At 46.1% G+C, this 26,597-nt stretch overlaps 2 protein-coding genes across 3 annotated transcripts in view; one reads left to right on the top strand and one right to left on the bottom strand.

Moving 5' to 3' along the window:
- C8A (complement C8 alpha chain) lies at positions 1 to 20,238 on the bottom strand. Its single transcript, XM_083157595.1, has 11 exons — positions 20,082 to 20,238; positions 16,966 to 17,062; positions 11,858 to 12,002; positions 10,160 to 10,307; positions 9,377 to 9,566; positions 7,727 to 7,927; positions 6,493 to 6,733; positions 4,924 to 5,058; positions 2,628 to 2,785; positions 1,513 to 1,735; positions 1 to 294 (listed from the first exon to the last, which is right to left on the bottom strand). Exons 1-11 carry the CDS (start codon positions 20,171 to 20,173, stop codon positions 143 to 145), a joined length of 1,782 nt encoding a protein of 593 aa, XP_083013721.1. The 5' UTR covers positions 20,174 to 20,238; the 3' UTR covers positions 1 to 142.
- Positions 20,239 to 26,393: 6,155 nt separating this feature from the next.
- Positions 26,394 to 26,597, top strand: part of FYB2 (FYN binding protein 2) — a 37,090-nt gene continuing 36,886 nt past the window's right edge. For both annotated transcript variants that reach the window (XM_083157594.1, XM_083157593.1), the window contains exon 1: positions 26,394 to 26,569. In XM_083157594.1, the coding sequence (XP_083013720.1) occupies positions 26,453 to 26,569 (117 nt within the window). In that variant the 5' untranslated portion in view covers positions 26,394 to 26,452. The remainder of the gene's footprint in view (positions 26,570 to 26,597) is intronic.

Here is a 26,597-nt window from a genome sequence, read left to right as displayed (position 1 = left end):
TATAGTTTAAGCCTCTTTAATGTATGTTCGTCAAACTCAACTTAATTGATTTCAAGCTACAAACAGACATTGTGGATAACTCAGTGACGCACAGTACTGCACGGTATATAGAACAAGGCTGACAGCGACATTCCTAGATGTGTTAGCACGACTCATACTGGATGCTTTTCCCAAAGCAGCTGTCACCGCCATTCTTAGGAGGCGGATTATTGCACGTCCTCGTTCTTTGCTTCTTCCCTGATTGGCAGTCCGACCAGGGTGACCAGCAGCTCCACATTCCATTGGCTTTGGCCGCTGTAACACACAGACCCAATATGTATATGAAAGGATGTCTATACAGATAGGGGGCAGATGTGCTAAGCTTGAAAAGTGCTAAAATGGAGAGTGATAAACCACCAGCCAATCAGCTCATAACTCCCATGTGACAGGCTGTGTTTGAAAATGACAGGTAGGAGCTGATTGGTTGGTGGTTTATCACTCTCCATTTTAGCACTTTTCAAGCTTAGTTCATCTGGCCCAGGGCTATCAGCCAAACTACAAGCCACGCTTACAAGTCACTGGGGACGAAGTAATAATTTTAATTACAATATGACAATGATCAAATTATACGACAATGGCGGGACCTTCATAAATGGCCCTGCCCAATCCAGTTTAAGGTTTTGTGCATGGGATTGGGGTAGTGCTGCAGCTTCCACTATCTGCTAATGTGACAATGATATATGGTGCTGAACATCGGGAGCCAAGGCACACTGACTGCACAAGTGTGCAGTGCATTACTGGGAGTTGACTAAGTCCAATGAGACTTTGCACAAGAGGTCAGAGGCTGAGAGGTTTGTGCTGAGCTCTGCTTGGTGGAGCTCATCTTATGCTTCTCAGGCCCATGGAGGACAGCAGCAGCAGCCTCACCATGGGAGGGTTTTTAATCAGGCAGCACTGAGCCAGTCAGGGCTCCTACATAGTAAGGTATAGAGGGACAAACACAGGCTTTTCATGTAGTAATATATATATATATATATATATATATATATATATATGTTTATATTAATTCCCCCCCCCCCCTTGCAGTTACCCATTGACCAAGTTTTTACTGCCTTTACTCTGTGTTTTGACAGTGTAATATTGTTCTGTGCAGTTTGTGGCCAGTAATGACAAGTGGCAGGGGGCCCCCCTGTCTAAAGTGACCCGGGCCCCTCGAAGGCTTAATCCGGCTCTGGTCATGGGGCACTTTCACCATTGCAGAATCAAACAATTTGTGACACTGCGCTGTAGTGAACAGGGAATCGGTAGGGAGGGACATAAGGGGAGGAGTCAATAAAAGTTGCATTTTATTGATGTAACTGCTCAACCATTACGAATTATGGCATTTTTACATATGTTAATATCACTTGGCTGGCTGAGACTTTTAGTTCCACAACAGCTGACACACAGAAGAATGCCTAAGGCACGTAAAAGTGGAGTCACACCACAGGCTTCCGCTCATCGATCTACAATCAGACAGTTACGAGTTTATACCTTTACGTTCAGTCTTCTCGCAGGCGGCGCCCTCGTATCCCGCAGGGCACAGACAGGAGCATGCATTGTTATCCAGGATGGGCACCCCGTTATTCTCACATGGGCCACAGCGACAAGAGCTGAACTCATCGAGGAACTCGTAATAGGCCCTCTTCAGATTCTCCCTCTTTGTTTCAATGTCAGAAATCCCCGTCAGCCGCAAACCATCGTATAGCGGCAGTAACTGAAATACAGTCCAAAGGAAAAGGACACCAATTATAATACTACTCAAGGACTTTCCAGCTGCCTCAGGCGGGAGGAGGTTGTAGGGTCGGCGAAACGAGGGCGTGGTCTCACAATGGGTGGCCGGTGCTTGAGGATGAGACCGTGAGATTACATCATCATGGTCCCCCCACTATTAAATCACAGATTATTGCATTGTAAAGCGGAGGTGGGGCCAACAGGGACTCTGAATTTCTATTAGTGCACCTGGGCATGCTGTGGAGGAAGGCTAGCTGGAATGAGTTCCGAATTTATATTGTACTATATACATAGAGAGAGATACAGTGGCATCAAGAGGGAGGAGTGGGTACTTTTTTTTTTACAGGGGCGTCCAGTTGGCCACCCCCTTTTTTTAAACCGGGGCCCACTATTGGCAGCCCTGGATATATATCTATAGCTAATATATATATATATATATATATATATGCTTCATACTCCAGCACTCCTTTGGGTAGGTAACAAATGGTAATGCTCCGTGCCTTCCCAAGGATAGAATCCGTATATACATGCATGAATGGCGGCACTTGGAGACTTGTGCCACCTTTATTAGCTGCAACGTTTCGGGAGTCACCCTACCTTCAGGCAACTGCTTGAAGGCGGGGTGACTCCAAAATATATCCAATAGACCTTACAGCGAATAGCGTACTCATATCCTTACATAGTGATAACAGTTACAATAAGCAAAATATTGTACACTTACTTATAATGATGAACGTAAACCGCGGGTTACAACACCGCTTCTGGTAACTAGACCAATGGAACCCACAACTTAAAATTCCACAATTCACACTAAGACAACACAGAAATCTCCAGCAACTTGTACCAGCGTTGTTATACTTTCACCTTTAGGTTACCTCAAATTCAATGACATCTGGGTTGAATTTCAGAGATCTCCCCCAAGACCGATAGGTGACTGCATTAAAAATGTTGACTAAGCCCCCGGCTGAGCCGGTATCTCCTCCTTTTACGTGGGTGATTACATCCTTGATTAAACTGTCACTGTGTGTCTCCCCTGAAATGGGAAAAGACGTTACTTTGTATTGTCATGCTGGAAATTATAATATTGCATCTCTTGGTTGCAGGCTATTCCCAACTGGTCAAACAACCATTACCGCCCTGGTCATACAACTTTTACCGCCCTGGTCATACACCCGTTACCGCCCTGGTGATACAACCGTTACCGTCATGATCATACAACCGTTACCGCCCTGGTCAAACAACTGTTACCGCCCTGGTCATACAACTTTTAACGCCCTGGTCATACACCCGTTACCGCCCTGGTCATACAACCGTTACCGTCATGGTCATACAACCGTTACCGCCCTGGTCATACAACCGTTACTGCCCATCAGTGGTTTCCGGTGATACAAGCTTTGTAAATTAAGGAGAAATGTATACTTGATCTTAGATCACCCGAGACTCATATACTCTTCCCCTGCCATTCCTCTCTCTCTCTTCCAATAAACCTCGTACATTTTCCTGTTTTCATTAATTGAAGGCTACCTATGATGAGATGTTTCCAACCAAATGGTCGTTTTTGTATATTCAAAGGGAAAATTGCATCAGAGGAGATGTATCAAGCTTTGGGGCCTAAATGTAATGATGCATGATTTTCTTTTAGGTGTCTAAAAATATCACAGCACATGTGACATGTGAGATCCCCCCCCCCCCCAAAAAAAAAATTGCACATGTAATAAGGTGCGATTTTTAAGGGTAGAAGCAAAATTAATTACGCTCCTCATAAGTATACATGCTGCTCTTCAGTCCAAGTGGTTCGAGTCCTGCAGTTTGATGTTTTAACCCTTTGGATGCCTACTATGGAACAAAGAGGACAGAGGCTATACTGGATTTAGGCGAGTATATTTTTTTCCTATTTGATTCTACTGGACAAGGGGAACGATCTATATGGCAGCAAAGGTGAGCATGTGTATAAGTGTGTGCATGTATGATAATAAAGTTATAATTTTATGGTGTGCGTGTCAGCATTTATATTTTAGTTTTGGTTTGGCTGTGAAACTATAAGTCTCAGCAGGCTCTTTAATGCCCGGCCATCTCCGTCTAGAATAAAAGTCAGATTAGACGTTCGGCGGGGCGACCGATGGCGATGACCTGTTCTCTAGGCTGCGAGTGTACGCAGGTCTGAATTAGGCCCAAAATACTGGATACATAGGCACTACACACATGTTCTTGTTGCTAGGTGATATATACTGTATAAAGGAGTTTAATGGGTGCTTAATGTATACATGAAGGTGGCTATAAAAGTAGGTTTCGTGCCTTTTGCTATGCCATGGAAAAGCACCTTTATGTGCACAAATCCTTCAATGAAAACTTTTGACTGTGAAATAAAAATAGTGATCTCTATTGCCATCAATGAAGCTAATCTGAATAGTAGTTTAGAAAAAGTGAAAGGAATGATAGGATTGGTTCTTCTGTAACAACTGAAGAAACGTGGGAGAAACTTTTATTCTTACGCGTTTCGCCATTCCAGGAACAAATACTCAGTTTACATGGGAACTCCTATTCAAAATGAGTGTAAACTTGAATACCATGGTTAGACAGGCACATTTGTAAACAATTAAATGATTTACTCCCCCTTTACTGGTTTATATATGCCCACCAATGTTTTGCCACCACCGCAGTTTACATGAGTACAAATAGAGTGCACCTTTGAGTGTATCTGCATAACCATATTTGCACAGACGCGTAACCAGTGGCGTAACTACTGTAAGGCAGCCCCAGCAGCCGCTTGGGGGAGCAAGAGGTAGCAGGGTCTGTGTGGGCGCCAGCACCCGCTCGACGCCCTGACATGCTGCTGCCTGCCGCTGCCTGCTGGCTGAGCACTGGAGCGGAGTCAGCCATGACAGAGATGACAAATCCACCCACTGATTCAATTGACTGTACACAGAGCCGGCTATTGGCTACTGTGTAAAGGATGGGCGTGGTGGGGCGGCCTGGGACGTGTCTGAGCCATGGGAAGCAGAAGTGTCTGCTGGTCTCTCTGCCTCTCTTCTGTTTCAGCTTATCCGCTAGGGAAACATGCTGGAGAGGAGCCCACAAACTTTTTGGCAGGGGGGAGCAAAATTTATAGTTACGCCACTGCTGCACGTAACGTTCACCTTTTTACAATGACACCTTAAGGAGATATTTTACCTTCAAGATCTTTTCCAATAGATTTGCAATGTTTTCCTTTCAGAGTCAAATCTCCCTGGAGCTGCTTGTCTTCAGTTTCAAGGCTTATTCCTATGTGGCCACCCAAACAGTTTGATACATATTCTTCAGTGATTTCTTGGGGGGGGGGGGGGGGGGGGGGGAGAGACAAACATGGCATTACACACAGAGTACAGACACCGTCAGCCAAATGCGATTATTAGTGCCCAATCTAGCAAATCCACGATACAAGTCACCCGCTCAGTGGGATGAATGTAGTGGTGGATGCAGGTAGATTTGTGGACAGATCAGTGGTACGTTTGCATACACAGAGCAGCACACATCCACGGACCAGCATTGACTGCCCAACACCTAGGCCCATTGCTACTCTGTATGGCCCTGGAGGAGGAATATCCAAATTTTTCCTGTCCCTGCAATATGGGTGTAACTTTGCCTCATTCATAAGGAGTTGACACAAATAGGCAGGGAAGCTTACCGTCTCCCTAAACCTTCATAAACGCTTTATCAGCACCCAAACTTAATGTGGACCTGACATTATGACTGGGCACTGAATCTGGTAATCTGGTATCTGGTATTGTTATACACTAGTAAAAGGACCTGGCATATGCTGGGTCAGCTCTGTCTGTCCTCTTACTCAGACTTATGCTGGGTCAGAGGCGTAAGTTCATACCAGATGCCCCGGAGGTAATATACACGGTGGGACTGTTCTGGGAAAATCGTGACAGTTGGGAGGTATGATTTTTGTTGTTTGCTCCATCCCTCTAAATTAACCCACCCACAGTCTGCTGCATACTTGCCTACCCTCCTGCTCCCAAAAATAGGATCCCTCTCCCAGCCTCCTGTAAAGGTGAGCAAGTCTCCCGCATGCCCCTTGACCCACCCCACCTCCGCATGTCCCCCACACCCTGTTTAAATACCGTGATTTGCGGCTCTTCATGGAGATGGCGGGGCTAAAATGATGCAAATTGTGTGGGGCTTGATGACATCAATCAGAATCCGAATTAGCTTTATTGGCCAGGTATACTAGGAATTTGCGGTTTGCTGTCAAGATCAGTGCCCCTCATAGTCTCCTCTCCGGGCTTCAGCCAGAGAGGAGATACAAAAAGTAGAGGTGTGGTCTGCTGTTCTTCAAGCCCTCACTCCCGATGCCTCATCCCACTCTTCCCGCACCTCCCTCATCAACTCCTATGACTCATACCTACTCCCACAGGTCAGCTGAGTCTACCCCACCTCTTTCGCAGTCGGAGCCTTCGCTGCTAGACTTTACATTAACTCTTCCTCAGTCCCCTTGCATCATAAATAGTTTATTTATTGCCCAGTCTTATATGGACCTGTTAAAATGACAGTGTTTATGTCATATATATTTGCTTATGGGTTTTTTTCCTGCCTATTCATTGTTGTTGTCTAATGTTTATTGGATGACCCATAAGTCCCCACCACCAACCCCCATTTTTTCCTCGTTATCCCTAAATAATATTTTTGTTACTTGCTGATAAAAAAGTGTTGATGACAATAAAGGAAAAACACAGAATGGGTGCATTACATATTAACCTTTTCTTTGCATGACCTCTTTGTCTAGAACAAGGACGCTGTCCAAGGTGCCGCCCAAAGTGCCGGAGGTGACGAAGTGGGTACCGTAGTCGTAAAGGAATTTGACATAAAGTCCTTTGTTGTATGTGTCAGGAAGTTCCATTAATGACTTAAACATCTCCTCATCCAACATCAAAGAATGGGACCTCATCCGAAAACGAGCCGTCTGGATTTTAGTCGTAAGGCGGACAAACTGCAAATTCTATGGTACGAGGGGGGGGGGGGGGGGGGGGGTGTGAAATAGAGTTAATTCCAATGTCAGCACAAAAGTAAAGAGTTGTGTAGGAAAAAATCTCATATTAAAGGGTCTATTTATTACAAGGAAAGGATCTACACCCTGTGGTCATACGGATGAAAGGTCAAAGGTTAATAGGCGGACACAATATGGTCATATGATCAACATGGTCAAAATGTTGAAATGTAGTAATGGTCTACATGCTTTTTTTCTGACCATTTTCATATGTTTTTTTACCATTCACGTGGTCTCCGGGAAAATGCCTGGAAAATGGCCATTGTGACATTTTAATATTGATTTTTGCTGCCAATGTAAGACTCCGGAGGCTTAGAATAAAAAAAATTAAAAAATATATGGTTGTAGGGAAAACTTTTTCCACAAATTCAACATTAACAAGATTATAGGACACTGCCTGTCTGACAGTCCTCCCACAAGTGTGAGCAGCTTATCATCTGTGACCAGCCACCAGGAACGGAAGCAGTGTGCTACCTGCTCTGGCCTGGTCGATAGTAGAGCAGGAGCAGCAACCCAGTACTAGCACTGTGGCTGCTTCCTGTCATGGTATCCCCTAACACACTGCTGATACTAACTCCTAGAGCAGGACAGTCCAGCCATTGTTGCGTCACAGCTGGTAGCCACACCATCATCTTTTGCCTTTTTGAATATTTTAAAAATACGTGGATGTAATTATTCTTTTAGATAAGGCTTGCAATATAGTAGTAATTCTCACTGTAATTCCTAATATCCAACCTTCATTTATTCCTCAAACAGTTTAGCATTTTTATGTGGAAGGTAGAAGCAGAGGGGACAGGTATTTAGGTTTTTAAGATCTCCAAAGGGTACCGGAAATACTAGCAATTGATTTCAGGGGGCATGTTGTACAGTTTTAACTACTTTAACAATATGAAAGTATAAAATTCATAAACATTAAAACACACAAATTGTTAGGGGAAATTTTACCTTTTCTGTGTGAGACGAGATATTTTTTAGGAATTGTGATTGTGTATCAAAAGATCCACCAAATCGCAGGCCGGCGGGAGATCCTGCTGGGCGGATATCGAAACTCATCCCAAAGCCAAAGGAACTCTCTCTTCCAATGGCATTAAGGACAGATTTGGAATCCTCATATATCTCATAGGACATCCCAGTATCTGCACGAGCCTGAGGGGAGGATTGGATAGTTATTTAGGAGAGTGGACACCAGGGCTCACATCTGCTTTATCACTCACTTATTTTATACCCATACGAGAGCCAGTGACCACGTTGAAGGGAAACGGCAATTGTGCTGGCCCATGCATTCAACAGTTTAAATGTCCCCATACATGACCTGAGTTCCCCGGAAGCTCCCCAGTGGGGTTCACACTCGATCCGGCACTTGATGATGATAGATCACATACAATTTATCAAATGCAACTCCCGGGGAGCTGCAGTTGGAGGGAGTCTAGAGCCGGGCTGGGGGTTCGCGGAGAGCCTGGCAGGTGGAGCCAGAAGTCGGGAACCAAGCTGCAAAAATATCCACCATGTAAATGAATGGCAAGCTCTCTTAGCCAATCAGCCAATTTGGGCATTTTTTTTTTCTAATTTACCCACCACCCGGCTCATCCACTCACCTCTTTGCATCTCCTTGCCCGCTCATGGCGTCCCCCGCCGGCTAATTTCTAAATAATTACCATTTGCTCAAGACATACACGTTGACTTCTAAATTGGACATATTTTACGTTAAAAGTATCACTACTCTCCCCTGTCTGAAAATAAATTTCCACCTAGTCTGCTGCAGTCACCTATTCCAGGTGAGGAACCTATGGTGCGAGGGGTTCCTAAAAGACCCCCCAAACCCAGGAGGGAGCGGAGTGATAGGTGGGAGTGTAAAGGCAGATAAGGTCAGAGATGTAAGTCGGAGGTGAGTGGGTGACAGCTTTGTAAGTGAGTTGGAGAAGCTTGAATTGGATTCTGAAAGGGAAGGGAAGCCAGTAAAGGGCTATAGAAGCGGGGAGGAGGCTGTAGTATGTTTGGGTAGTTAATTAAAATGACAATATTTGGTTATTTAGCTATGTTAAGGAAATGATCCTAATGGGAGTAAATCATTACTCCAAAGAAGAACTTTGTATAGATGGTACTTTTGCACCCAATTAAAATAATATGAGGAGCAGCTTCTGTAGGAAAAGGGCAATTGCAAGCCAGAAGCATATATAGGGATGGATGCATACAACTCTGCATATGGGCAAATATATGCGTTATTTCTGTGCAAGTAGAGCCTGAGCAATGTACTACTGATTTCCCTTGCCTGTGCCTGACCTCTGACACTCTAAGCCTCTATCGTCTTGTCTACACATCCCTACCTGATGTCATTTTGCCATCTACAACAGTAGCACTACCGTACTCTCTGACAAACTATTACCTATACATATACAAATTACCTATTATAATTACCTATAATAATTATTATTATCTTGCATTATGATGTCTTAGCCGGTCACTGGGTCGGACTGCTCTATGACCGGTTTTACCCATATGCTTTTAATGACTGTGAACAGATAAAAAGCACACACACACACACACACACACACACACACACACACACACACACACACACACTGCTGCGTTACTTACCAGGAACTGATACACATGGAAGTTGAAGGGTTTCCTAAAGAACATTTCTTCGTCTGCATAATACATCTGCTCACACGCTGGGTCATATCTCAAATCTCTCCATTCCCCATTATAGATATATTCACATTGGCCTCCAAAGTACTTGGGATCCAAAACATTTTGTGCATGAGTCTGAGTGAGGATATTGAACCTAAATTCAAATTGATTGAATTTATCACTGAATCAGGGGCACAACTGATATAAAAGCAACATTAAACAGCTATATGAGGACAGCATGGTATGCATTGGTGCCTCATAGTCCTGAGGTCTTTTAAATCGTGACCAATGCTCAGACTGGGTGGAGTTTTGGTGTTCTCCTGTTCTACCGTGTGCTCCGTTACTTAGCTTAGCCAGCCAGCCTTTACCTAATATTGTGAGTCGCGAGGTGGTCAAAATTGATCAAAATTGACTGGCAATGAATGTTATTGATGTTTTAATTCTTCAGGAACGAGAACCAGACCAAATTACATGATTTTATTGTAGCAATTAAAAAAAAAAAATCTAGATCCAAAACCGAAACGCTTAAGAACTGAGGGTGGTTTTACAACAACCAGAAGACAAAATCAAAACACCAAGGGCGGATTTTGCAAAGCCAAAATCAAGACCCTGGGTCCGCGCTCATCTCTAGTCCTCAGAATCAGAACACTTTCCTGTATTCAGTCCTACATATTCCCATTTCAGTTTATCATCAGATTAGGAGAAAACCTGAGAAGCTAATTCTGATTACCTCCAAGATGCACTTACCCTCGAACAGCCCTTTCCATCCCAGGTATCTCAAACAGCTCTCTGCAGAACGAAGTGTCCCGATCCGAATCATCACAGTTCTCTTCATCCGAGCCGTCGGCGCAGTCTTGTTCACCATTACAGACCATCTGTTTCCTTATGCAGCGGCCTATGTGATAAACATATTACAACTCCCCCCCTGAAGGGTAGTCACATCTGTCCTTAAAACTAGATGGTTCGGGGCCGCCGATGACCCGATCCAAGCCACACCCCCGCCGCTTTACAATGTCGGTAATCTGTCATGTTGAACTCGATGGACTAACGTCTTTTTTCAGCCTTAATTACTACACACGACCACAGCCTCTGTACTGTCCACCCATTGTGAGGCCACTCCCCTATTTCACCGACCCGGCTGCCATCTGATGCATGGGGCATCCAAAAAACAGGTAAGTATGGGCCTTATTCAGACCTGTTCACTAGGCAGGATATTTTCCCAGCCTAGCGAACAGGTAAAGGTGGCCCGGCCTATCATCCGGTCCTGACAGTCGTGACCCGGGATTGTATACCCCCTATGTATGTACCCGTAGCCAGGGATAAACCCTCCCTCATAGGATTATAAAATAACGATGGTACTTGTTTCTTATCACGGCCACAATCGCGGGCATCGTGTGCCTTAACTTTAAGGCACACAATGCGACGCGATGCCCACGATTTCCCCATAGGCTTCAATGTTAAAATATTTTAACATTGAAACTGAGTCCATTTAACATAGTAAAAAATGGGAAAAGGCAGAATAAGGGCCATTTCTCATTGGCTATGGCCCCGTCATGTGTGTAAAAAATAATGGCCCCCCATTGTGGGCGCCACCCCCACGATTAACGCGAACCCGAAGCGTGGCGAGCGCAGCGAGCCCGCGAGGGGCGGTGGTGCGCGTCCTCCGACCTTTTCATTCCCCTACTATCCACGTCGGCGTGGAGTTGAGAATAGATTAGTGTGGCGAGCGCAGCGAGCCCCGTGAGGGGACGCTGATACCTGTGAAGCCCGCGAGGGGATGCAGGGATCTGTGAAGGTATCAGCGTCCCCTTGCGGGGCTCGCTGCGCTCGCCACGCTTCGGGCTCGGTGGCTCGCTGCGCTCGCCACACTAATCTATTCTCAACTCCACGCCGACGTGGATAGTAGGGGAATGAAAAGGTTGGACGACGCGCACCACCGGCGTTCGCCACGCTTCGGGTTCGCGTCAATCGTGGGGGTGGCGGCCACAATGGGGGGCCATTATTTTTTACACACATGACGGGGCCATACCCAATGAGAAATGGCCCATATTGGCCCTTTTACCAATTTTTACTATGTTAAATGGACTCAGTTTCAATGTTAAAAAAATTTTACATTGAAGCCTATGGACACAATGTACCCGATTTCTCCATAGGCTTCAATGTTAAATTATTTTAACATTGAAGCCTATGGAGAAATCGGGTACATCGCGTCGGTCGCGTCGTGTGCGTTTTGGTATGCAACCGACGCGACCGACACGATTTTTTCCGACACGACCACCACGATAGAAATCGTGGTGGCCGTGCTAGGAAACAAGTACCAAAACGATAAATACAATATAATTATTGTTTGGCAAAGTCACCGTAAAAGCAGATGATAATAAGAATTTGACCGTTTGAAGTTGTCATTTGCATGTTATATCAATAAATATTGTGGCAAGATCTTACCAGATTCTTTACATTGAAAATCAGAACCACAATCATTGGTGGGGACACATTTATCGGGCGATTTGCAAATGATCGATTCCCATAGATCGCCCACACATATCATTCCAGCATACTTGGCCGGCTGAGCCAGACCGCGAAACCTTTGCTGTACAACGAAGAAACAGTAACAATAAGGTTAACGCACAAACACACAAAATGAATATGGTATATGTTGTCAACATGCACAATGAATGTCGACATGTTCAGAATTTCAAAACAGACCTGTCAACATTCAACATGTCGAGAGACTGAGGTAATGTTGACACAATTCTGAAAGTCGACATGGGTCGCTACGGGCAACACTAACACGTGTAATTTTTGTATACGCTTTACTAAATTTACCCGTTGTCACAAAAACACACACACACATATATTTAAAATATTTAACATTAAAAAAGTTGGTCCGGGACGGTATAGTGGAAATATTTTGTAGTTTCCGGGACATAGGGCGCGATCGCAAGGCCGCAAAATTGAGCGACCAGCATTCAGTTAGGATGCGTAAAGGCATATTCGGGCTAGAGCTGATGTCACCTGGTGTTTAGCCGGGCTCGCTAAGCAGCGAACGTCTGCTGAATCAGGCCCGTGGTCCTTGTTTATTTTATTTTCCGACATACTGTATCTAAAATGTATCTTTTCCCAACTTTTGCAGCAACTTTTCCTGCTATAAGGCACCTTCAATGTTCACAGCTTATGCCTGAATTTTCCAACTCAGTTGCCCCATTAGGTGATATGTAAATAAATCAGTGTGACTGCGCGGGGCCCGTCCTCAATCACAATTATTTCCATCTGACGTTAATTGAATCTGTAACAGGTTATGAAAACAATGATAATTACAATAACAGATGACGCAATGTTCCAGATTTACAATGTGCAGCAATAAGCTAATAGTTACTTAATCATCCGTCCCTCATCTAAATGTTGTCTTTCGAAAATGAATCTGTTTATTTAGCCCAAGTTTGCCAGGCAGGAACTAATTGATCATCAGCAACATGAGAAGTGAACGGAAGAATATTTGGACGAAAATTGATGTGGAAAAAAAAAAACAATTTTCAACATTTCCCAATTGTTTTTGTGCCCTCCTCCGACTCCTCACTGGTCTATGCGCCAGGATGCTGACGGTGTACAGAATGGCAGCCAGCGACTTAGAACATACTGGAATGTAAGCTTATCTTTAGAATTAGATGGTTTCTAACGATAGGGAGTTGGGAAGGTTTCCAATCCTCCATGCATTGATAACTGATTATGGGAGTACTGTTATACCCATTTTACACCAAGGCAAAACCCAGGTTGGACCCTGGTTGGACCCAGGTTGGACACAGGTCAGCGTTGGTGTAAAAGGGGCCAACCCAGGTCCAGTAACACTGGTCTCCTACCCAGGTCCTGACCAGGGTTGAACACTGGTTGGACCTGGGTCGTGGGCGGTGTAAATGGTCCCAACCCAGTTTGGGACATCCGGGTAGTGCTAAAAGGATACCAGAAGTGCTGGATGCCTTTCCACAGTGCGCTGCAGTGGAAAAAGACAGCAGCCAGGAGGGATACTGGCAGTGCAGTGGCGTAGCTACAGGGGTCGCAGCGGTCGCAGATGCGACCGGGCCCCTGAGCCAGGGGGGCCCAACCCCCGCCACTGTCCTGGAAGAGGGAAGCGAACAGGACGCACGCACCCGTTCCCAGTGCTGCTTTGCGGGCCCGCGTGCGTCGCGCTGACGTCGCACGCGGGCTCCAACCTCCCCCTCCCTCTCCCACCGCTTCCGCGCCATCACACAGCACGTGTAGGCTGCCAGGACTCAGGAGCAGGACCGCCCGGCACCCTGTATCGGACTACAGTGAGTCCTGTCTGTCAGGCTTTTGAGATTATGGGGAAAATTGCTAAAACTGCTGGGATGTGTAGTTCCACTGTTTTAGAAATCCATTATCTAAAATCTGTGGCAGGGCATGCTGGGACGTGTAGTTCCACAACAGCACTATATAAAATATAAACAGACCGAGATTTTAATTTTTTCAAGCTGACCTTTCGCACCAGGGCCCATGAACCCTTAGCTACGCCCCTGGGGCAGTGCACACAGAAATCATAATTGGATGCAGTATCATTTATGTTATTTTTTTTGGGGGGGGGGGGGGGATTCGGTCTGCTGCTGCAGGGGTAGGGGCTGGGGGGAGCACATGGGAGATGCTGCACTTTTATACTGCTATGTGTGCTTGAGCACTGAATAAAACTTTTTGAAAAATATTTTACAAAATAAACAAACCGACATTTTTCAATGCTAACTAGTCATGTCTTTTAATTTTTATTTTAAAATCATTGAGGGAAGGTTGGATGGCAGTTTATCAGTCCTAAAATGGACATTTTTAATGTCATCCATAGGGAAAAGCAGGGCTGACCCAGGTTCAGTGGAAAAGGTGCTGCCTCATCACTCATCTGCAAATTTACAGGTGACTGCGAGTGGTTAGCCACCACCCGGACAGAGAAAACCCACCCTGTGCAAGTCTGCGCATAAATCGAGAAAATATCGCTATTCTGTCGCACATCAATACGCCATTCACTCACCGTCTTATGATTTTTCCAGTCTGAGCAATTTAATTTAATATTTCATTTAATCCCAGTGCTGATTTTTTGGCTGGGTAAAAAATCCAGCATTGGCGAAAACTGCGGGGGATCGGTGAAATTGTGCTATAGAAGCACTCAACCCTGATTGGCTCTAGGCATCTCCATGGAGACGTCTACAGCCAATCAGGGTTTAGTGCTTCTATAGCACAATGACAGCGCAATTCTCCACTGTCATTACAATGGAGGAAGCCGGCTTACCCTACAGTCAGTGTGGGATAAGGCTGCAGGGGACAGAGTCAATGCTGGAGCCTGGAGTGGTAAGCATAGTGGTGTACAATTTGTGTGTGTATATTAAACTTTTATTTTACTCTGTGTCTGTGGTTTTTTTTTACATTCTTTTTACAGGTGGACAGCCCCGGATGGGTGAAGCCTGGGGGGGTCCCCTTTATTGGGGGGGTCCCCACTCCCCTAAGTACCCCAGGGCTGACCAGACACTGTGCGTATGATATGGCCAGGGGACATTACGTAAAAGTGTCCCCCGGCTGTGGCATGACACCGGGGGCTGTTGGAGCCCAGGGCTGGTTTCAGAAATACGGGGGACCACCTACGCTTTTCGGCCCCCATATTTTTGGAACCAGGTCCGGCTCAATGATCCCGGGGCCAGTTATGCTCAGGAGGGGGGATCCACCACCATTTATTTTTAAATTTTAAGTTTTACACATTTTTTTTAAGACAGAACCATGTACAAATCTCGATTTTTTCGGCGATTTTTGGTAACGTTTACCATAAGTCGTATACTATTACATTTGCGAGTTGTATACTTTTTAATGGGAAAACATCTGCGTTAAAAAGTTTGATTTTAATGCAATTTGCATCCTGTTACATGTGCAATTTTTGGAAAACGTGCGAATTCGGATGATTTTGACCAAAAATCTCACATATAAAATTCATGTCACCCACATGTTCCAAAAGAATCTGCCCCTAATGCTGGGCATACACTGAGCGATATATTGCTAACAATATGCACAATACCAATATCTGTAAAGATATATCACACATATCATCTAGTGCAGCGGTGGCCAAACCTGTCCTCAAGATCTACCAACAGTTCATGTTTTTCAGGCCACCTGTGAATCTATAGTAGGAATGAATGCAGCATGTTTAAAAATGTGACAGTTGGTAATGACTACAGCTGTGCAGCAGCTAGGTGATCTGGAAAATGTGGACCGTTGGTAGATCTCGAGGACCGGTTCGGCCAGCCCTGATCTAGTGCGAATGCTCAATATCGTTAACGATGCGCATTACCACTGTAAATAGCAGGGATGTTTTTATTCAAAATAAAAATATCTGTCACAATTAGGGAAACCAGTCCCAGGATCGGCAGGTTCCCGGGATTTGGGGCATTTTTGGCCAGAATTTCAATACTGGGATTTCAGGATTGAAAGGTGCATGCGCATTTCAATCCCTTTCTGTTGGGCAGTGCTGGGCACTCACAGCATTTGGCTCAGGCGCTACATGGAAAACATGCTGTGTGGCTGCACAGCGTGATGTAAGATGTAATGCTGTGCAGGCATGCACCGGCCATCCCCATCGCTGCGTCTGCTGGCCTCCGCCTCCACAGTCTCCTAACCGCACGTCCCCTTCTCCGCGTCTGCCCTCCCACTCCCTCTGCTTCCACCTGTCCGTTGTCTCCGCTTGCCCGCCGTGTCCGCTGTCTCTGCTTGCTCCGCCCACCCAGTATGCCGCAAAAGGATTGCTTCTAAGCAGTCCCAAGTTTCAGGAAGCCAATCCCGGGATTGACAATTTTTCAATCCCAAATCCCAGGTTTAAAAAAGAGGCCTGGGATTGGCCTCCCTAGTTACAACTCACAATATAGATTGTTAATAATCCTGGCAGTACTGGGATTATAGGTACTTATGTAATATCTGGGCTCCGATTTTTCTTATGAGACCGCGTCCCCTCGCGGGGCTCGCTGCGCTCGCCACGCTTCGGGCACGGTGGCTCGCTGCGCTCGCCACACTATATATAATCAACTCCATGCGTAGTTGGATAGTAGGGGTATGAAAAAATGCGGTGCATTTAACATGGGAGCCCAAATAATACATAAGTACCGGATTATAATACATAGAGGTGCTGGACAGGGGTCCTGACAGTTGGGATCCCGATAGTCATTTACCCTAATCATTTAAAACAACGACAGACGGGTTCCCGACGGCCACGGCTTTTCTCCCTCATGGGGGTCCACAACCCCCATAGAGGGAGAATAGAATAGGTGGCGAGCGGAGCAAGCCACTGTGCCCGCATTGTGGTGAGTGCAGCGAACCCGCAAGGGGCTTTGTTGCGCTCGCCATGCTGTCTGAGTCCGGCCAGTCGGGATCCAGACGTCGGGCTAAAGACTGTTGGGATCCCGACTGTCGGAACCCTATACCACCCCCATACATAGGGCCCTCCATATAATACACAATAATGAACTGAGCACATTGATGCAGAAAACCAAGCGACCACTAGAAAAGTCAAATCTTACTTTGCTATTCTGGCAAGGCAAGCAATGCGACCAGTCAGACCATGGACCTAACCGGCAGTCCACCGGGCTCGGGGTGAAACCTGAATTTCTGGCAAACCTGAGAGGTAAAAAAGAATCAGAACCACTGCGTCACTTCTCTTAATACAGCAGTGTGTATTCTAGAACCCAGCTTCTTTGAAAACCTGCATAGTTCCTCTTTCCTTCCTGGGGGTGTTGCTTTCTGATTGATGCAAAAATCAGAGGTCTAATCTGCAGATCAGTGCTGAAATACAGACCACACTGTGCTAGCACCACAGCAGAGAGCAACGCCTCAGGCACGGAAGAGGGACTACACAAGTCTTGCAAGATGCAGAGTGCGGTACTTATGTAGTATCTGGGCTGCCGATTTTGTGATTGTATGCCTTACCTTAAGGCATACAATCAGATGCGATGCGATGCGATTCGATGCGATTTTGCATAGGATTCAATGTTAAGAAGGTCCTGTTCATTTCCCCACTATCCAAGTGGGCATAGAGTTGATTTTATATAGTGTGGCGAGCGCAGCGCGCCACCGAGCCCGAAGCGTGGCGAGCGAAGCGAGCCCCGCGAGGGGACGCATATTTCTTAAAAAGTATTCTGTGTCCGCTCGCCACGCTTCGGGCTCGGTGGCTCGCTACGCTCGCCACAGGTTTATATCCAACTCCGTGCCCACTTGGATAGTGGGGAAAGGAAAAGGACCCCTTTTTCCCATTGAATTCTATGTTAAAATGGACTCAGACCATTTTAACATTGAATCCTATGGAAAAATCTTGACCATCGCATCGCATACGATTTGGTCGCATGCGATGCGATGCGATGCGATGCGATCCGATTTCTAAATCGGACGCCCAGATACTACATAAGTACCCAGAGTGCTAGAAAGATCACATTTACATATAAAATCATTTTATTCATAAAAAGTGCATAAAGAGGCAGCATTAAGGCATAATTAAAAATACACATTCAAAATGGCAATTATTATTATTTTATTATTATTATTATTATTATTATTATTTATTATATAATCTACTACAGTGTCAGTCTAGCACAGGCTCAGCATAGAGCTGCAGGGATTGCCCGCCCCTTCCATTCCTTCACAGCACTCACTCACTCATTATAATATATAGCTATTTAGCTAAAGGTAACCAATTAGCTAGCTACATAAACTGACTGCTCAAAGCACCCCCCGCCGGGTTACCGGGACGGGGGGCATCACCAGAAAAATCTGGCGTTGCCCCATAGAAGCCTATGGGCTTCTAACGTGACCCACCGCCGCCCCGCACCGACCCACAGCCGCCCCGCACCGCTGCCCGGACCTGTGACCTCCTCCTCCCTGCACTATGATCCTTTTCCGAGTGCAGGGAGGAGGAGAGCCCGGCGTAGCAGCAGCAGCGCCGGGTAAGGGAGGGAGGGGGGAGCCGCCGGGACCTGATGCGACCCGCTGACTCACTGCAAAGGACAGCTCTTAACGCAAGAGCTGTCCTTTGCCATAATTATCGCATATGTTAATGCAGATGCGATAATTATGTATGCCCTGAGTGATTCTCATGACAGAGTTGTTGCGCAGCCGCAGCACAAGTAAGAAAATCTAGGGCCAGAGAGAATGGGTAAAGCTGTATAAAATACAGTATTATTAATGAAATAATAATAAAAAAGTCACTTTAAAAAACAACCTGGAGGTGTCCAGAGGAAAATTATATAGCGTTTTCGTCTTGTCAATGTTATGCCATGATGACGCAGAATATCATTTAGTCAAGATTAAGAGAATCCGATTTTCATTACATTTTAGTCACAGAAAAAACCTTCGTTGACGAAATTAACACTGACATACAGACGGTCTGATTTTGAACCGCATGCTCAAGTGATGTTTTATGCAATGGATTTTGGCATAGTGGGCATTTCTGGGCGGTGACGGGGCGTGACTTAGTGCATGGCATGGAAATGATCTTCGTTATGGGCGGGTTATGGGAATGTCCCCAGCGTGTCACTAAATTCCGCTTCGTACAGAGCCAATCGGCTGCTCACATAGGAGGCTATACTAAGATGGAGAATCCGGACCTGCCATATTATTGGTGACCGTTTTGATGGTACGACCTATGATGCGTCTAAAGACGCACCAATTGGTATTTACCCATTTACAATATGGATTCTGGCAGTGGGCATCTCAGTCCTTGCACATTTGGACACATGGATGTACACTAGGGAAGAGCTTTGTAGCTGCAATTTTTAAAAAGTCGTAGATGGGCATACCTCCCAACTTTTACTCCAGAGGACCCGGGACACTCACCGAAAATATTGGGTGCCGTAACCTAACGAATGGGGGCATGGCCTATGCCTGCGGCTCTCCGATGAGGCCACGCCCCCCTTTTTAGTCACCATGGGGGCATGCCCAGCGGCTCTGTGAGCTGCTGGCTATGCCCCCAGCCCATCTGGTTGCAAGAATAGATGCTGTGTGCATGCGCAGGGTGTCTATTCAGGGTGACGGGGGGACACCCAACTGCCCCCCCCCTCCCAGCCGTGGGACATTGCCGGCTGCGGGAGGGATGGGGTTCCGCCAAAAGACAGAGACACGGAATCTTCTGCGTCTGACTCAGAATAAGCGCTCAGAATAGACTCTCTCTCCCCCAGCACATAATAATACTGAACAAAAAATAGTAACTTTGCACCTGGAACAAACCATGTTACCCCACAAGGGGAGCAAATACATGCATTATGTCTGCATCCAGGTTAAATATTCTCTGCTTATGTACGTAGCCCACAGATGCAGGCCAGATTTATTTTTACACGTTAATTTAGATGTGAGCCAGGTTATGCCCCTCACAAATTTAACTCTTTCTCTACATTTTAAACCCCCCCCCCCCTGCATTGCAGAATGGTTTTGCCTCAATGGGGCTCATTTTTGAACAAGCGATAAAACTCATTGTGAATGATACATGGTGCTCCAGCCAATCAGCTCACAGCAGCCATGTGTTTGAAAAATGGCAGTTGGGATCTGGTCGGCTGGAACACCCTCTATAACACGCAGCGAGTTTTATCACTCTGATAAATGGGCCCCTTTATGTGAGATAAATGTGAATAATACGTATTTGGAGTCTTACCTGCGCGGCGGCTCAGAGTTCCCGTCTTTCCCAGTGACCCCGGCACATAGCCACGTCAAGCAGAGGAGGCCTATAGATGTATACGTTCCCATTTTCCCTGACTATGTAATGGCTGCGGCTGTGCTGGAGCCAGTGGAGAGATTCCCAGAAGCGTTTGCTGCGGTGAATCATTGACAAGATTTTAAATATTGCCCCAGCTAATCAAAGGGCAGAATTACCAAATCCCAAACACACAAATAGTGTCAGACTGGTTTGGAAACCCCATTGTACTGAATCCTGCGCACTGTGATCAGATAGAGACTCAGTGACCGTCTCAGTTACCCGGTGATCAGCACAACCACAGACAATGGCTGGGCAGGACGTTCCCTGCCATCCTCAGACTCTCCATGTGTACATTAGATAAAGCGGGCTCAGGGGCTATCATTACCGTATACACTAAGCTGTACGCAGCAGCTAAATCATATGCGATCCTTAGCAATGCAAATGCAGGAAGACGTGAATATAATACATCAGGGTTGCCTACTTTTACAGTCTCCTCTCCGGGAGAACCCCGGAGAGGAGACTGTCAGCATCACTTCTGGGGGCGGGGCCTGATGAAGACATCATCAGTCCCTGCCCCTAGTGATGCAAATCCCGCAATATGCGGGTCTCCGACGAGGGGTGGAGCTAAATATGCACGATTTGCATATTTAGCCCCACCCCCTTCCATCGAAAAGCTGCGAATCGTGGCAATTTCAAGCTTTGCCCCAAGGTACATGGGGGGGGGGGGGGGACCGCCGGAATCCGGGAGGGTTGCCCACCTTTCCGGGGGGCCAGGAGGGGGACCCGATTTTCGGGATCCTCCCGGCCATTCCGGGAGGGTTGGCAACCCTGTAATACATACTTACCTACCCTCCCAGAATGGCCAGGAGAGTCCCAAATTGGGGTCCACCTCCCGGCCCTGCAACTGTGACTGAATTCTGAGTAAATCTGACCTTACTTGAACTTGCAGTCTCAGGGGGCATTGAGAGGCCACGGAAACTGCATTTGTGATGCAGTCCTTGGGAGTCACCACACCCAGGAAACGTGGGCTTCAAATCCCCGTTTTTACAACCACCAGCCACCCTTCCCTCCCCGCAAACTCCTCTGCCTATCAATCAGGCAAAGGGGTTGGCATTTCGCAGTACCGGTTCCGAACATACGCAGAACGGACCCGGCATGTGCATTTCCCAACTAATGGAGAACTGCGCGATGGATCGCATAAGCAATCCAACCTGAATTAGCCCTTGGGTCGGAATTCATGTGGAATTACACGGAAAGGCATATTTGTATGTAAATGACTGTATAAATGAGGTACCGAAAGCATATTGGACCTTATTCTAGTTCACTCCTGACAAAATCCTTCTTAGATGGACAAAACCATGTGCACTGCAGGGGGGCAGATGTAAAATGTGCAGAGAGAATTAGATTTGGGTGAGTTATTTTGTTTCTGTGCAGGGTACAGTAAATACTGGCTGCTTTATTTTTACACTGCAATATAGATCTCACTTTGAAGTAAAACCCCACCCAAATCTAACTCTCTCTGCACAAGTAAAATCTGCCCCACATGCAGTGCACATGGTTTTATCCATCTAAGAAGGAATTTGTCAGAAAGAGTGACCCAAATTACCCCCATAAGTTACCAGCTCGTCAAAATGAACAACATAACACAGCAATAGAAGTGCCGATATGCGCAGCTGAACAGAACACAGAACACTTTTGCTGCATTGGGCGTCATCTAGCACGCAAAACACTTGAATTTCCCCCATAGAGGTGAGGCCATCACTGGATAGCCCAGAATTCCATCAACCAGCCCTTGCTAAAATGAGTGTACTGTACATATAAACCCTGGTGGTGCGTGCGCTCAGCTGAGTAGCATGCGCAATTCTAAGAACTGCAATATCTGTACACTGGAGGAATTCTGCGCATCTCAGCAAAAGTGTCGTATCCCAGGGCAACGGGAATAAACTACACTGTTTACACATTCATCATCTAGATTATTCCGGCGACAAGCTGACAGTTCTTGGTGGAAAACAGTAAATCATACAGACCAATAGATGGAATTCTTGTGTTCATAGGGTCTAATTCAGGATTGTACACATATGCGCTTATAAATGTGGTTTCTCTGGTCTACGGAGCTGCTAATATTAGCAAGCGAAGCGCGGTCCAGAAATAGAAGGACGCGCCCACTGGAGTCATCGCAAATGCATTCTCAATTGCGTACACCAGGCATGTCCAAACTATGGCCCTCCAGCTGTTGTGGAACTACAAGTCCCATCATGCCTTGCCACAGTTTTGCTATTAGGGAATGCTAAAACTATTGCAAGGCATGCTGCCTGTTTATGGCAGTTTATCAGTCCTAAAATGGACATTTTTAATGTCATCCATAGGGAAAAGCAGTGCTGACCCAGGTTCAGTGTAAACGGCGCAGACCTGGGTCCGACCTGGGTCACAGTGCTGTGTAAATGGGGTATGAAGCTGGGTCCAACACTGGAAACTCCTGTGTTCAAAGACCAGGGTCCGACCAGGGATTTTGGTGCAAAAGGGGTATTACTGGACCTGGGTTGACCCCTTTTACACCAACGTTGACCTGGGTCCGACCTGGGTCCAACCTGGGTTATTCCTTGGTGTAAAAGGGGTATTACTATGCTCACTGTCCAAATAGATGCGTATAGCTGCACACCCATTCACAGCTGTGTGAACAAGTCCAAAACCCATTACCCCCTATGCTCTGTGATACAATGAGAACGTGATATCCGTGTGATACTGCAAACGTACCTAGATGTAAATGGATATTTTGTGTTTTCTTTATTTTATTTTGTCTTCAATATTTTGTTCCAGTGCAGATTTATGGGTATAATGTTTACAGGTCATAATTATTCCAATTTAATGATTTCGTTTAACTTGGGCAAGAAAGGGATCAAGTAACATTTGGAGCGCGTGTAATCTTGCAGGCTGCTTGGGAATTCCTGCGAGTCTGCCTGTATTTAAGTGTCAGTCATTAACAAGCAACAATACAATACAAATACATTTTGCCCTTGATGTTTGCACAGTTACAGTAACTGCGACAAAGTACAGTTGTAATCTGCTGCAGTCCTTCTCTCAGCCAGTAGATGGCAGTATTTGCTTTCCAATCTGTAATATGCAGCAGGAAGATGGTTTGTCTTCTGTATATGACTTATGATGAGCCCCAGACTGTGTTTTTAATATATAACTAAATTCAGGTTAATGACACCTTTGGGTATATACTGTACGCTATGGTACAGGTTTTAAAGTCTGTAGATTGGAAGATCCACAGTGTCAAGGTAGACAGGCAACAGGGGTCGACAACCAAATGTCGACAACAATAGGTAGACACATAGAACATGTCGACACAGAGAAAAAGTTGACATGCAGTAAGTTTGACATGGGCAAAAGGTCAAAACAAGCAAAATGAAACAGTCAACCTGAGTTTCACTGTTTTTTTGTGTGTTTTGTATTCACTAGGATATGGAGTGAGACTAGAATAGTGTGCTGAGTGCAGCGAGACATGCATGGGGACGTGGTACACTTTGACGGTGTCCATGTCGACTATGACGACATTCAGGACAAAAAAAAAAGTGAAAACCTCATGTCTACCTTTTGATTGTCGACCTTGCCATTGTCAAACTACTGCTTGTGTTGTCCTCCAACTCTGTCGACCTTAGCCATGTCGACCAATTTCAGGTGTGGACCCAATGCATGTCAACGTAAATCGCCCGAGCCAATGACCGGTACCCATACCAACTAATAGTGATAAATGTATATAGCACATATAACTCTTGCAGTACAGATGGGCCCCCTTCAGCACTGGGCCCCATAGCAGCTGCACCCCTTGCACCTATGGTAGTTACGCCCTTGGCCATGGACATGCATAATTAGGGCAGCCGAGAGGTATGACAGGCCCAGGTAAAATTTTGAGGCGTGACCTAATTGCAGGAGGCGTGGCCATTTATCGGTATTAGGTCACGCCCCCAAAATGTTGAGGGGGTATTGTTGGTATTGTCTCCCTCCCCCCTCAACATCAGCAGCACACAACTACACTGCCAGTGAGATGCTCATGCTGAGCCTGCTGTCAGCACAGCACATGCTCTAGGTGTGTGCTGCTGATGCTGCTGCACGGGAGGGATGAAGGGAGGGGGGGGGGGGGTTGGACCAGGACCCCACCGGGCCCCTCCAGCAAGCCCGGGCCCAGGTAATTAGCATAGTTGCCTACCCTGAAATAGCAGCAATCTCCCTCTCTCCCTCATTGGTCTAGCAATCTCCCTCATTTCACCTAGCCCACATTACACTGTTACATCATAGTTACCTCCCCTCCTGCATTCTGCAGGAGACTCCCTGACATAGCAGCAATCTCCCTCTCTCCCTCATTAGTCTAGCAATCTCCCTCATGTCACCTAGCCCACATTACACTGTTACACCATAGTTACCTCCCCTCCTGCATTCTGCAGGAAACTCCTTGACATAGCAGCAATCTCCTTCTCTCTCCCTCACTAGTCTAGCAATCTCCCTCATGTCACCTAGCCCACATTACACTGTTACATCATAGTTACCTACCCTCTTGCATTCTGCAGGAGACTCTCTGATATAGCAGAAATCTCCCTCTCTCCCTCATTAGTCTAGCAATCTCCCTCATGTCACCTAGCCCACATTACACTGTTACTCCATAGTTACCTCCCCTCCTGCATTCTGCAGGAGACTCCATGACATAGCAGCAATCTCCCTCTCTCCCTCATTAGTCTAGCAATCTCCCTCATGTCACCTAGCCCACATTACACTGTTACACCATAGTTACCTCCCCTTCTGCATTCTGCAGGAGACTCCATGACATAGCAGCAATCTCCCTCTCTCCCTCATTAGTCTAGCAATCTCCCTCATGTCACCTAGCCCACATTACACTGTTACACCATAGTTACCTCCCCTCCTGCATTCTGCAGGAGACTCCATGACATAGCAGCAATCTCCCTCTCTCCCTAACTAGTCTAGCAATCTCCCTCATGTCACCTAGCCCATATTACACTGTTACATTTTTGTGGAAAAAAGGAATGAGAGATAGATACATTTACATTGAATCATCAGCACAATTTCCCAGCACTATACCAAGTATAGTAGCTCTTACTAACTGCTTTGGGGCTCATCTACATTTGTATATAATTAATTTTAAAAGATTCTAAGTGCCACGGTCACCATCTCTTTTCACAATCTCTCCATATATGGAAGTAGACACGCCCCTTTGGATGGAGCATGTCAAGCCCCCCTAATGGGGCACAGTGCAAAATTCTACTACCAACTATAATCTCCATGAAACTAGTTTCAAAAGTAGGCAAGTATGTAATTAGTACCCCCCCTCTCGGCGGCCCTGTGTATAATTACATATACTGTATGTACATAAAGGACTGCTTGTCTGGTAAGAGCTGTTGTGAGGACTTAGAAATGAGCCCGCAGACTGCTCTAGGCAGTGGCCATCAGGTACAAGGGGCCTAATTCAGATCAGTTCGCAGGTCAAAATGGGCAAAACCATGCTGCATTGCGCATGTAAAGTGTCAAATCATATATATTTAACGTCCGATTCGATTCCACGGTTCCGCGCACATTGGATGGGAGCTGGGGATCGCCCTGGCTGCCACAAAGATTACTGTATCCCCCAGCCATGACTGGGATCGCGTACAATACATTGTATGGAAAATGACAGTATATGGTGTATCGTATGCGATCCAGGAGCAGCCGTGGAGTTCAAGGGAAATCGCATGCAACTTTAAGCCTCCAAGAGGTCAGACTAGAATTTACACACACACACACACACACACACACACGTCTGTTCCAGATGGAAGGCTCCCCCCCATTTAACCCCAATACAGAATCAGCCTCTATGTTGGACCAGTCTACAAAAGTGTGACCTACTGTTGGGCCTTATTCTAGTTCACTCTTTCTGACAAAATCCTTCTTAGATGGAAAAAACCATGTGCACTGCAGGTGGGGCAGATGTAACATGTGCAGAGAGAATTAGATTTGGGTGGGGTTTTACTTCAAAGTGAGATCTATATTGCAGTGTAGAAATAAAGCAGCCAGTATTTACCCTGCACAGAAACAAAATAACTCACCCAAACCTAATTCTCTCTGCACAAGTTACATCTGCCCCACCTGCAGCGCACATGGTTTTGTCCATCTAAGAAGGATTTTGTCAGAAAGAGTGAACTAGAATAAGGCCCCTAACCTCCCAGGTGCAAGGTTAGCATAAAGGGCTGGCTCATTAAAACAACAGCCAAAATAGCCCAACTGTGGGAGGGACCGAACTAGACCTCAGGGGAAAACAATACAACCTGACAACAACTTAAATGAGACTTTTCTTTTACAAGGAAGTAATTAGATGTAAAAATAGAGATTCCTGGACACTACAGACAGCATTGCTGAGAGAGCTGTGGCTGGGGAACGGTGGACACACAATGGATATGGTGAGGCTGATTAAATTGTAATGCTGCC

The sequence above is a fragment of the Crinia signifera genome, chromosome 8 (genome assembly GCF_055691185.1).
Source record: "Crinia signifera chromosome 8, ASM5569118v1, whole genome shotgun sequence".
In the NCBI taxonomy this organism is placed as follows: domain Eukaryota; kingdom Metazoa; phylum Chordata; class Amphibia; order Anura; family Myobatrachidae; genus Crinia; species Crinia signifera.
This window is presented reverse-complemented; position numbering and strand designations above follow the sequence as displayed.